We start from the raw sequence: 14,386 nt of genomic DNA on the forward strand, positions 1-14,386 counted from the left end.
TTTTTGTAAAATATTACAAAAATTTATGAAAAATTGGTGAAAAATTACTGTAAAGGGCAATAACTCCTTAAGGGGTCAACTGACTATTTTGGTTATGTTGACTTATTTGTAGATCTTACTTTGCTGAACATTATTGCATTATTGTATTCAAGATAATAACCAAAAACGACAAAATTTCTTTAAAATTAACAATTCAGGGGCAGCAACCTAACAACCGGTTGCCTGATTCATCTGAAAATTTCAGAGCAGATAGACCTTCACTTGATAAACAATTTTACCTATATCAGATTTGCTCTTTATGCTTTGGTTTTAGAGTTATAAGCCAAAATCTACATTTTTCCCCTATGTTGTATTTTTAGCCATGGCAGCCATCTTGGTTGGTTGACTGGGTCACCGCACACATTTTTCAAACTAGATACCCCAATCATCATTGGAGTATCTAGTTTAAAACATGTGTGCGGTTAAATTTGGCCACAATCATCATTTGGGTATCTAGTTTAAAAAAAGTGTGCGGTGACCCAGTCAACCAACCAAGATGGCCGCCATGGCTAAAAATACAACATAGGGGTAAAATGTAGATTTGGTTAAATTTGGCCAGTATTACCCATATCAGATTTGCTCTTTATGCTTTGGTTTTAGAGTTATAAGCCTAAATCTACATTTTACCCGTATGTTCTATTTTTAGCCATGGCGGTCATCTTGGTTGGTTGGCCAGGTCAACTCTTTTAAACTAGATACCCCATCGATGATTGTGACCAAGTTTGGTTAAATTTGGCCCAGTAGTTTCAGAGGAGAAGATTTTTGTAAAAGTTAACGACGACGGACGACGGACGATGGACGCCAAGTGATGAGAAAAGCTCACTTGGCCCTTTGGGCCAGGTGAGCTAAAATGGAACAACCAAATGAAATCTCGTGAGCTAGGTTTTCAGTCCTCTTGTGTTTAGCTACGTTTATAAATTTAATGCGTTTAATTAAATCTGGAGGTAAACATTGATTGAAAGAATACATTTAATTTTTTGATTAGTTATTTTCAATTACATCGCCGCTTGTAACTGATTATATAAATATTTAATGCATGGCAGAAATAATGACTTTTTATGTTGGCAGATTTTGATAAATCGTATGAGATATTTTGTGTTTTTTTCAATTCCAATTTATGCACCTGTTTATTCTCTTTCAATTGTTAAAATGGCATACTGGATAAATAGAATAAAATCATTTCAAAGATGGATATCTTATTTGTCCTTTTTTATTAGAATTCTAGGATAGATTGAATTCAAAATTGTTACAAATATAATAATGCCGTGTGTAATTGTTAAGGACACACACAAATGTATCATTACCATTCTCTTTTCCTATGTTAGTCGATACATTTCCGTGTATTGCTTATCCAGTTATGTTGTAAGCTGTACTATAAAATAAACAAGTTTCGTAATTGATTTTGGTTGAACCTGAAAGCTTTATAATTATATTATTGTTTTAATTCCAGGGAAATCTGACTTTATCGTAAATAAATTGTAAATTCTAATTTTTTATGTGGTTATTTACTCAAATTATTTCAGTGGGAATTTCTTCCTTTGAAAGACAATCCTGATGATTTTTCCGTGGTATATTTTGTTACCATCGAAACGTCAGTAAACTCAAGCAGAGAAATGAACTCCTCTGTTTATCTTAATATAATTGGACAAAAAGGCTTTTCAGGGACACGCAAAATGGATGACGGGATCCGAAAGGTAGTACTTATACTCTATAAGCAATTATGTGATACATGTTTTTCATATCAAAGATTGCTTAGCTTTTTTTGTTGCATTTCCTATAATACGATCAGTTATAAAATTACAGGTATATTTAAGAAATAATTCATGGCAGCCGTAGATTTATTTTCAATTATCCATTTATTATTTGGATTTTTATAAAATTTACTGTTTGCAAAAGTATAAATTATTCTAAATAATAGGGATGTTGTGGTACCTAACAGAAAACCCTGGCTGTTTTTGGCACAACTTTTTTGAACTTTTGGTCCTCGATGCTGTTCAACTTTGTACTTGTTTCGGCTTTCAAACTTTTGTATCTGGGCGTCACTAGTAAGTTTTGGGTGGACAAAATGCACTGCTGGCGTATTTAAAATTTTAAACTTGTTGCCCTTTGTTAGCTATTATTCGAGTGTTTCTTTGTCAATTGTGTTCTCCTATTCATTTATATTGTAGTCCTGTAATGTTGTGTTGTCATTTTAATGTTGAATTTCACATGGCTATAAAAGAGGGAGGTTTGGCATGCCACAAAACCAGGTTCAACCCACCTTTTTTTCCTTTAAAAATGTCCTGTACCAAGTCAGGGATATGGCCATTGTTATATTATAGTTGGTTTCTGGGTGTGTTACATTTTAACGTTGTGTTTCCGTTGTGTCGTTTGTTTTCTCTTATTTTTGAGTGTGAATTCACATTACTATAAGACGTGTCACGGTACTTAAATGAAAAAAAATCTTCGGCTGCCATGAATTATTTCGATTCCAATATATCAAATTCCGTAATTTTGTTAACCGTGAAAGCCCTATACATACGATACTGTTTGGCTGTTCCATTTTACCCAATTTTGATTATATTAGTAGTATCATATGATTCAATGATTTTTTTTTAATCGCATTTTTCACTTCTATATTTTTTTCCAATGTAATTTTATTCGTTCTGAGGCGTATTTGATTCGCGGAATTTTGTTTATGAAATTTCACCATGAAAAATAAATTGAAATGGACTGATTTGTTTATTTTGGCTGTAGAATAGAGATAAATATATATTGTATCTGAATCTTGGCCTACGTAAACTGGGGTTTTGAGTTGGTCGTAGGGCGGAACAGCCGTTTTTGTGTATTACTGCATTTGCGCTAAAGGTAGATATATTGCGATTATACTGGTTGGCGATAATATGACGTCATATCAGAATTAATTTTATTATATATATGGCGTTGATCACAAAAAGTGTGATTACTCAACCCTATAATCATAATAAGCAGAAGAAGAAACACAAAATTATTTTTAAATCAAGCTTATATATGGAAATTTTAGGAGAGCAAAGCATGTCCTTTTGAAAACAAGCATTTACATCATACCTTTATTAAATTGTCCGTTGATAAAATAAATAGATAAATAATAAAGAGCCTAAGCCAGGCTAAGGTGTAAAGTTTTTTTTTCATTTCCTTATTTATATATTATTCCACTTGTCATTATAAAATATCGTGTTCCCCTCTGAACATCGTGTCTACCTCGCGCGACGTAACCGTCAGTTGTTGAAAAGTTTAAACTCTTAATCATGGTGCAATTATTGTTAACATGGAATTTTATCAATATCACGTTACGCTAGTGCAAGTTCCCACTCCAGGAACTTCTTTAGTAGTTGTGTGCTCCTTAAGCAAAAACTTATCTTAAATAGTTAAAAAGAACGACTGAAAGAACACTAAATAAGTTACGGTTACCATCGCAAATTTGTTGACCTATACAACATATCTGTCTCAACTCATTAACGACATTTTGTCGCAGTCTTAGATATTCAATTGTCCCCTTTATATCTTCCAATGGTGCTTATAATTTAGCATGTGTTTTTTTTTAGAATTTCAAGAACGGAACAACATCCCACTTTGCAATAAAACTAGAAGATGACATTGGAAACATAAAGAAAATACAAATTTGGCATGACAACGCTGATGGTCATACGAAGTGGCATCTCCTAAAAGTATCTATTACCAAAGCAAATACTCTACAACGGTAATTATCACATATATAGTGCTTAGTTGTATACCATACAAAACTCTATAGTTTTAAAATAATAGTCAAGCAAATAAGATTGACTCCATTTTGTTACACTATCACGAGCATCTAGTAACCATGTTTAAACTTTCCTTTGAAAAAGTTAAATTGGTTGATTAAAATCATTATTTAGTTAACATTTTTAAAAATCAAAATCATAAATTTCAGTTTTCATTCTGTAAAAGTATTACTTTTTGAAACTTTCAACACACAAATGATTCTCCCTAACATTTCAAAGTTTACAATATAAGAATACTTGTATCCAATTTTTGTCACATACATTTAAATGAATAACATGAATAAATGCATCATTCAAAGATGAGCAGAAGATATATTTTGTATAACCATACACTGTTTACATGTCACAGGTATACATTTCTGTGTGGACAAGTTTTATCACTGAAAAGTGAAAAGGGGCTGCTATGGTGCAGCTCAAATGTGTTTAACGAAGATGAGGTTGAAACTGATACATTGTTTTATAACATAAGTCGACGAAAGTTATTTGATGATTATCTATGGGTTTCCCTTGTCAAAAGACCACAGTTTAGCCGATTTACAAGGGTTCAACGACTATGGTGCTTGACAACAATTCTTTTTCTCTCAATGGTGTCATCAGCTATGTGGTATGACATGCCAGATGTTGAAACGACACAGAGTATTATTTTAGGACCACTCAAGTTGAATTTCAAACAGTTTTATGTGGGACTTATGTCTGGAATAATTGCATTATTGCCAAGCATAATTTTGGTTCTAATTTTTCGAAAAAGGAAATTTAGAGGTGAAGTATGTTATGGATGTTATATACCATGGTGGTTTATCTTCATTGGTTATGCATTTATAGTATTATGTGTCGTGATAAGTGGAACATTTGTGTTCCTGTATTCACTTCAATGGGGAGGAGATAAAACCTTGGAATGGATGACATCGTTCCTTCTCTCTGTATGTCAAAGTGTTCTGATACTGGAGCCATTAAAGGTAAATATTTTTTTCAACATTAAAAAAAAAACCAATGCCACATAATTTACAAAACGGGAATATTTTAAGTATTCGATTATTTTATATATATATATCATGACTGAATATAGCTATCGGTATATAGCGATAACTAAACATATTTAAATTTTTTTTTCGATTAACAGTATTATAATTTTTCCAAATGATTAATTATATTCACATAAGGGGCATTTTTGTTTTGTTTTAAGTGAAACAGAACAAAATTCGTTTTGATAATAAATCTATCATAACAATTTTTCATGAAGAGAATTATCGTTAGAAGGGACAACAATCAAACGACCACAAGATAATAAATAGAGTTCACAAGCAGTGATGCTACTGCATATAATTGCATAAACATAATTCTTGAAGGTTTAAATCAAATGGAACAATACAGAAATCTGTTATCGTTATTTCTTTCATGCAGTCTTGTAAACGACGTATTTCAGGCAATAATAATAGCTGCAGTGATAGCTTGTATATGTAAACGTGTTGGAAGCAAGGAATTATCTGATCTTTCAACACCAATACCAAGTGGAGACAACTTTAGCAATGCCAATTCAGGACAGGGTGAGTAAGTTCATGAGTTTAATTATTAGTTCATTACGTGCTATTAGTATGTTCTATTTTAATGAAATACCACTGTATAGATATAATGTGTCCGAACAGCTTTTCCTCATGAACCTTCCTCATAAACTCTCAAAGTCAATTTTGTATAGAAGTACAGAAACACCTGTAGCATTATATGACTGACAGGGACCTAAATATCTATTAAAGAGGAACGCATTTTACTTGAAAAGGGAGACAACATATAATGAGGGCACACAAATATCAGTTGAAGAAAACAGAGAAAACAAGGAACATAGCAAAATATCAATTAAGTTTTAAAAGCAGTACATAGAAGCTGTATGCACCCCTCCATTTACTAGGATGAATTTTATGTGCTGGGTCAGCAGTTACTCTTGTTAAGATACATTGATTAGTCATGTACAGTGATTTGATAGTTTGCAATTGGGTATTAAGAAATGTGTCTTGTCTAACCAAATTACCGGTAATTAACTTCTTTAATCACACAACGGAGCCGAGTAAAAAATAAAATGAAAGTGATAAATAAGACTTTTACCGGTAAAGATAACACTAGTAGTTTAAAATTAAATAGCACTACATTCAAAACTGAAGACTTAAGCCAAAAGAATGAAATATTGATTTCTATTTAGGCGATCTGTAAACTAAGGCAGTGGTCAAATCGAGCAAATCTCATCGAGGTGTTGGTGTCATCAACACTTTAACGAAACCCTACTATGTGCTTATGATAAACATCAATATTTAAAACACGTCGTTCAAATCAGGTTTTGGTAACATGCAATGGATGGTCAAAGTACACCTCTTGAACTAGAAATTCAGAACATAAATTTCATATTGAAAATTTAAGAAAAAAACAGATATTGACATTGATACCAATCTCATCAAAGATACCATAATTGAAATTTTGTACTCCAGACTCACGTTTATAAAGGACTCATCAGTGACGCTCGGAAAAAAATGTTAAAAAGGCAAAAAAAGTCAGAAGTTTAAGAGCATGCGAACCCAAAATTCTTAATTTTTTGCCAAATATAGCTAATGTAATCTATTCCTGGAGTAGAAAATCCTTAGTATTTGAAAAAATACAAAGTTTTGAAAAAAGTTAATATAAAGGATAATTTATTAGGTGAAATACCAATGTTTATGTGCAAACTTCCGATATATCGTAATACTAAGGATTTTTCACCCTAGCAAACGGTTACCGTAGCTTTATTTTGGCAAAACCTTTTCAGATTTTCTGAAACCAATGCTTTTCAACTTCCTAATTTATTTGGCCTTTAAACTTTCTTGTTTTTGAGCGCTTCTGATGAGTCTTTTGTAGACAAAACGCCCTATGATGAGTTTATAGACCAGTTATCTAAAACAAAAATTTGTAAAGGATGGAGAATTTGTTGTGGGTATATATTCATTTTACTTCTGTGATAGCTTTGCACCAAACTCTCTTTTCTCCTTTGTATACAACTATATCCTGTATTTCTACCGGAAATTACTCTTGGTAATCGTCGTTATATAGAGCCAACAGTAGTATAGCATGTTCGAAATTCATAAATCGATTGAGAAAAAAGCAAATGACATTTTTCACTTGGAAATTTCTTCTCGAATTACTAGGTTTTGGCAGCAGAACCATGTACAGAAATTAATTGAATAGCATCTGCAAGAAAACGTCAATATTGGAAGATATTGAAAAGTTAAAAATGTTGTACTCCTGCGTTAACACAAACATTTCAATCGGGATTTGTTTCGTTGTTGTAACCTGCGTAATCGGGAAACCTTTAGAACTCTCAAATACTTCCAATCATTAGAACGGTTTTCATAAGGAATCGAACATTCAGCTTTTGTTGGTGAAAGAGGGGTTTCCCTGGTAAACTATTTTTCCTCTCAATATCATGCAGGAACGGTTTTTTTTTTTTTAATTCAATGTTGATTTGACCCCCTCTTCTTTTTGAGGGAATCAAACCCCTGTGTAAGGAGATTTAGAATTCAAACTTTAATATCTATATATTACTAGTATGTTATGCTATATTATACATATTCCAGGATCTACAATCTGTCGATACCTGTATCTTTGTATTGCACAAGGTCATGTTTTTTACCAACTGTTTATGACGATTTTTACACTAAATCCTTTGGATAATGGATGTGTACGGATTGATAATTTAGTCTAAGATGCATGATTTTTGTATTAGTTGTTGGTGGCTTTTAAGTAGCTGTCCGTTAACTGCGAGTACTCTCAGATCTGTACCAAGTGTCTGTACCTAGTGTAGTTTTGTCCATCTGATGAGTTAAGCCTTTTTCAACTGATTTTTATAGTTCGTTCTTATGTTGTACTGTCATACCACTGTCCCAGGTTAGGGGAGGGTTGGGATGAATTCTGCTTACATGTTTAACCCCGCCACATTGTGTATATATGTATGGGCCTGTATCAAGTCAGGAGATCGTAATTCAGTGGTTTTCGTTTGTTTATGTGTTCCATATTTGTTTTTCGTTTGTTTTTTTTGTACAATAATAAGGCCGTTAGTTTTCTCGCTTGAATTGTGTTATATTGTCATTTTGGGCCTAACTATGCGGTTTGGGCTCATTGTTGAAGGCCATATGGTGACCTGTTTTTGTTAATTTCTGTGTCATTTTGGTCTCTTATGTAGAGTTGTCTCATTGGCAATCATACCATATATTATTATTATTTATATCTACCCCACCCATTCCTCAAATAAAATAAGAATTACTATATGCCTAACGTATACAGAAGTAAGTTGTATGTCAAACAGTGTGTTAACTTCTAGGTTATTTAGTCTCGTGGTGAGAGTTGTATCATTGCCAATCATACCAAATCTTCTTAAAAGAGGGACGAAAGATACCAAAGGGACAGTCGAACTCATAAATCTAAAACAAACTGACAACGCCATGGCTAAAAATGAAAAAGACAAACAAACAACAGCGCACATGACACAACATAGAAAACTAAAGAATAAACAACACGAACCCCCCCCCCCCCCCCCCCCCAAAAAAATAGGGGTGATCTCAGGTGCTCCGGAAGGGTAAGCAGATCCTGCTCCATATGTGGCACCCATCGCGTTGCTTATGTGATAACAAATCCGGTAAATAGTCTAATTCGGTAGGTGACATTCATGAAAGGGAAGGGGATTGTAGTGACGACGTAAGGAACATATCCGATATCATTTGTGAAACGGTTATTCCATAACGGTCAACCAACTCGTGATGGCGTCCGTAAAATTTACGAAGGGATGATTTCAACTTCATCATTTGGAACTCTTGGTTTAATAGCTTCCTTGTGAGCAGCAACCCTCTATCATGATAGATAATGCAAGCACGGGAATATCGTATCAATTGGGAGATATATACCCCGTATGCAGGTGCTGCTGGAATGTTGCTACTTAGAAATGGAAAGTTCTTAATCTTATACTCATTACATAAATTAATTGAAAACAAAGGACAAGGTACGATAAGGCCTGTTTTTGCCCCCCCCCCCCCCCTATTTTCTCATTTTGGAAAGCTTATTATGTTAAAAAATAATGTTAATATATTTAGAAAAATGAGAAAGTAAGGGGGAGCAAAAACAGGCCTTATCGTACCTTGTCCTTTACATTGCTCACAGTTTGGTGTGAATGACTTAAGTATATGGTTAATTTTTCACTGTTATATATTCAAATGATTTACTCTGGTTATGTGAATATTATTTTGAAATTATTTTATATCAGACTGGGCTCATTGCATTCCAAAAATTCAAAATGATGTTTTTATGTTTTAATGATCGCAACTCATAAAACTTAACCAAGTGTAAAACGAACCCCTTTTAAATAAATCGGGTGATCTCAAGTTCTCCGTAAGAGTGAGTAGTTTCATTTCCACATGTGCCACCCGTTGTGTTGCTCATGTTAGTTCAAATTTGGTGATAAGCCTAATTCGATGAGTCACTGAAGGGCATGTTAGCAGCAGCCCTGTAACAATGAAATCATGATAGAATACGCAAGCTCTGGAATATCTTATCAACTTGGAGATATATACACCATGTGCAGGTCCTATACATATTTCTTAAAGTAAAGCAATAGTTTTAGTCATAGTTATAGATTCTTCTTAGATTAGCAAATATTGCACTCCTGTATGTTTATTACAGATGTATATACACAGTGCAGAACAAACAATGACCACAATAGAGTCAACTATCCCTTATTTCCAGGCAATGAACTCGAGAGCAAAGAGCAAATACTTTTCCGTAAAACTGTTCAATCAGACACAAGACTGTGGACCAAACTACGCACTTGGATAGGAATATTTCTTTATGTGATACTCATTGCAGCAATCTGTTCACATAATGATGTTTCTTCTGCATATCTGCAAAACCAACATATCTTAAATACTCTTTCTACAATCAATACAGTAAGACAATCTAAATGTGTTCTTGGTAATTTTCAGTCTTGTTTTCATATAACAAGTTGTCATGCATCCTTTTTTGTCGATTTAAGTTCACGACATGGTTTATGAAGAAGAAAAAATAACCAGAACACCTTCAACGAATAGATATCGAAATCCTGAAAGCTACCCGACCGTGATTTAAAAATAAACTAGCAGGGTCCGTATCAGGAAACGTAGTCGAACATGAAAAACGAAAACGAAAGCGTTTAGAAAAAGAAGCGATCAGCTGCTCAGGATATTAAAAGAGAATTGCATAGGAGCAGTTGTTTTAATGTAGAATTTAAAATTACAGAGCTTTTATATTTAATAGCTTAATGAAACATATAAATAATCTAAATAAAACGCAACACTTTTGTTGATTTTTCTATACCAAATTTTGTTTGATTGTCTTATAACTACTTTTCATGCTTACCACACTTTTTAGCTCACCTGGCCCACAGGGCCAAGTGAGCTTTTCTCATCACTTGGCGTCCGTCGTCCGTCGTCCGTCGTCGTCGTCCGTCGTCGTTAACTTTTACAAAAATCTTCTCCTCTAAAACTACTGGGCCAAATTAAACTAAACTTGGTCACAATCATCATTGGGGTATCTAGTTTAGTAGTTTAGTTTTTTTTGGTGACCCGGCCAATTAACCAAGATGGCCGCCATGGCTAAAAATAGAACATAGGGGTAAAATGCAGTTTTTGGCTTATAACTCAAAAGCCAAAGCATTTAGAGCAAATCTGACAGGGTAAAATTGTTTATCAGGTCAAGATCTGTTTGCCCTGAAATTTTCAAATGAATCGGACAACCCGTTGTTGAGTTGCTACCCCCTAAATTGGTAATTTTAAGGAAATTTTACTGTTTTTGGTTATTATCTTGAATATTATTATAGATAGAGATAAACTGTTTACAGCAATAATGTTCAGCAAAGTAAGATTTACAAATAAGTCAACATGACTGAAATGGTCAATTGACCCCTTTAGGAGTTATTGCCCTTTATAGTAAATTTTTAACCATTTTTCGTAAATCTTAGTTATCTTTTACAAAAATCTTCTCCTCTGAAACTACTGGGCCAAATTAATCCAAACTTGGCCACAATCATCTTTGGGGTATCTAGATTGAAAAATGTGTCCGGTGACCCGGCCATCCAACCAAAATGGCCGCCATGGGTAAAAATAGAACATAGGGGTAAAATGCAGTTTTTAGCTTATAACTCAAAAACCAAAGCATTTAGAGGAAATCCTGATTTTTTAAATTGTTTATCAGGTCAAAATCTATCTGCCCCGAAATTTTCAGATGAATCGGACAACCCGTTGTTGGGTTGCTGCCCTTAAATTGGAAATTTTAAGGCAATTTTACAGTTTTGGGTTATTATCTTGAATATTATTATAGATAAAGATAAACTTTAAACAGCAATAATGTACAGCAAAGTAAGATTTACAAATAAGTCAACATGACTGAAATGGTCAATTGACCCCTAAGGAGTTATTGCCCTTTATAGTCAATTTTTAACAATTTTTATAAAATTTGTAAATTTTTACTAACATTTTCCACTGAAACTACTGGGCAAAGTTCATTATAGAAAGAGATAACTGTAAGCAGCAAGAATGTTCAGTAAGGTACGTAAGACGTACATACACATCACCATCACCACAACACAATGTTGTCATGAATCCATCTGCTTCCTTTGTTAAATATTCACAATGACCAAGGTGAGCGACACAGGCTCTTTAGAGCCTCTAGTTTTCTCTTTACAAAAAACCAATATGCGGATATTTTTCTGCGTGCCACTAGTTTCTTCAAAATGTTAACAATTTATTTTCCTCTTGCTAATTGGCAAGCTTCATATTGAATTAAGACATTGACGAGCTAACCTTACACTTGTTTTAATTGCAGCCAAATTCGTCAAGTGAAATTTCTGATTACATTAAGACCACATTTTCTAGAGCTGTTTATCCAAAGTGGTGGGAAACAGAAAACGATGAATTACTGAGACCCGCATATATTCAGAGATTTCTTCTAAATGCATATAACTATCGTTTGACATTAACACGCTTGCGACAGTTACGAGTAAAAGGTAACTATTTTGTTTCATTTTATGTTTTATTGTCATTTTTTATGAATCGTTTTTATAAGCTTCCCATTGAAAATTTGCTTTAATTTTTTACATGCTTAAAACACATGCTGTATATACAATTTCTTTAAGAACAATAGAATAAGAAGAAAGATATCGGATGTTCAAAACATGTCTTCTTTACAGTACAAGAGTCCGTTCCATATCTTAGGATTAAATACCTCCGAATTTGTACTATACTGAACGACTTTAAAACGCAACACTCATTTTGTTGATTTTTTTTTACCAAATTTTGTTTGATTCTCTTACAACTACTTTTCATGCTTACCATACTTTTTTTCTCTTTACAAAAAATCAAAATCTGACTTACCAGTGGTTATGAACAGACCGAATTTTTGAAGTCGCACGAATTTCTCAAAGCGAAACTTGGGACCCATGAAAAATGGTTTCAGTTTTTTTTTGCTTTGTGAAACAATTCTTTCAATCCTTTGCCACACTTAAATCAGTTAAAAATGTTGAATCTCCATATCGCCAAGACTGAGAAATAAAAAACTGAATCAGCCAATAAGAATACTGCAAACAGGAAAACATAAACATGCTGCAACCATTCTGTATGACTTCAAAATCTCGTCCTACTGATCTTCCGACAACGATACAAGTAGACAAGATTTGTTGCTAGCAACAGATCAACATGTAGTGACAATGGACCGTCAACAGAATTTGATTACGTAACGTCATTTGCCAGACAAATTTACGACCGCAACGTCAACTGCTAATCAAATTGTCGAATGCCATTGCGTACAGATGCATTCTATACATGTTTCCCATTAATTGAAGTGCCAAAGAATCGACTGAAGGAAAACCTTTAAAGCCTTCAAGGTCCAACCGTATAATTGCCAAAATCAATTAATGGGTTGAACAAATGCAAAATCAGAAGGTGTAAAACAGAACCCAAAACATGTCAACCAGAATTTGTTGACCATTCTGACAATCACTTTTGGCGTTTGTAACAGGCAGTCATCGCTTTTGACGGTGACACATAATTTCAAAAATAACAAAAAATAATCTAGTATTGCGTTTCTAAGGTCGGTCAGTATATTTGAGAATGAATTGAACACAGGTAAAATAGGATCTGCATACAACTTCTAATTAATAATTAGTAATACGAATAGTTATTGCATTATAGGTAATTGTACTGGACCAGCCATTACGCAAGATACTATTCGGAGATGTGTTCCGTCTTATTCTGAAGAAACTGAAGAGACCGCCAACTTTTGTCCATGTATGTGCAATTGATTTTGTATAAATGTTTAAAAACAAACTTCAACTTCGTATTTTATTTGGCCTTTTAAACATTCTTTGGTACGAGCGTCACTGATGAGTCTTTTGTAGACAAAACGCCCGTCTGGTGGAAATATCAAATTTCAATCCTGATATCTATGATGAGTTTATTTAGTTGCATATCTTAAATCTATTTAATGCCAACTTCTTTAACGTGAATTTTGGCAATTTTGAATGACAACTGTTATATACAGGTTTCAGTGAAAAATAAACAATACAAAAGATTATATCAAGCTATGCGGGGGTAGGTGTTTAGCTAATTGTTGGAGGTTGTACAGTCAGACGGACCGTAAGAGTATCATTGGCAATCATACCATACATTCTTCTTTATATAATGCAAGTTCGTCTGTATAAAGCAGCAGTGAGGAACATATATGGATAATGAGTAATGATATCTTTTATTTATTACTTTTTTGAAAAAAACAATTATTTAGGTTGATTACCTGTCTTTTTTTTTCTTTTAGTTTGGAGAGATTACAATGAATCAGATTGCTTTGACGAAAATGAAGAATATCATTATAGTTTCCTAAATTATCGATTTGATGCCCTTGATCCAGCTGGAGATTTGACATATTTTGGAGAACATGGTACATATGGACCTGGTGGCTATTATGTAGACCTTGGTCCAAAGCAAAGTCTGGTATCAAAATACATTGATGATCTTATAGAACATGATTGGATAGATTACAGAACAAGAGTTTTATTTTTAGATTTAGTGACTTATAACGCAAACTCAAGATTATTTAGTCAAATTAAACTTGTCTTTGAATTACCAACTACAGGAAGCATAACATTAACCAAACATGTATGGTCTGCTAGCTTTTATCCATACCAGTCTTCTTTAGACTTTGTTATATTAGTGCTACAGATATTTTTTGTACTAGTTTGGTGTGCTCGATTTGTACTGTTTCTTGTATTCTTATTCAGTAATCGGATGAATGCATTTTTACTTGTTCACACATATTCGAAATTCTTTGAGTTATCTTTTGGTGCAGTTGCCATAATATGCTATATTTTAAGGATTGATGCTACGATTTCTGTGATCACATCTCTTAGAGAAAGTGTTGGTAAGTTTTACTGTAAGTGATTGCATGTAAAACTCTTTAATGACAGTGATGTTTCATATAAACATCTACCCAATACTAAGTTTATATACATTTTAAATAATACAATATTTACCTTACTG

The 14,386-nt window shown here is 33.4% G+C and overlaps 1 protein-coding gene across 1 annotated transcript in view; it reads left to right on the top strand.

Moving 5' to 3' along the window:
• Nucleotides 1-14,386, top strand: part of LOC143042555 (location of vulva defective 1-like) — a 56,737-nt gene that overhangs the window by 25,610 nt on the left and 16,741 nt on the right. Inside the window, exons 12-19 of the mRNA XM_076214935.1 lie at nucleotides 1,563-1,733; nucleotides 3,603-3,757; nucleotides 4,168-4,774; nucleotides 5,242-5,362; nucleotides 9,507-9,769; nucleotides 11,682-11,862; nucleotides 13,046-13,141; nucleotides 13,665-14,267. Coding sequence (XP_076071050.1) covers nucleotides 1,563-1,733; nucleotides 3,603-3,757; nucleotides 4,168-4,774; nucleotides 5,242-5,362; nucleotides 9,507-9,769; nucleotides 11,682-11,862; nucleotides 13,046-13,141; nucleotides 13,665-14,267 — 2,197 coding nt within the window. The remainder of the gene's footprint in view (nucleotides 1-1,562; nucleotides 1,734-3,602; nucleotides 3,758-4,167; nucleotides 4,775-5,241; nucleotides 5,363-9,506; nucleotides 9,770-11,681; nucleotides 11,863-13,045; nucleotides 13,142-13,664; nucleotides 14,268-14,386) is intronic.

This window comes from Mytilus galloprovincialis, chromosome 8, assembly GCF_965363235.1.
Source record: "Mytilus galloprovincialis chromosome 8, xbMytGall1.hap1.1, whole genome shotgun sequence".
Lineage (NCBI taxonomy): Eukaryota > Metazoa > Mollusca > Bivalvia > Mytilida > Mytilidae > Mytilus > Mytilus galloprovincialis.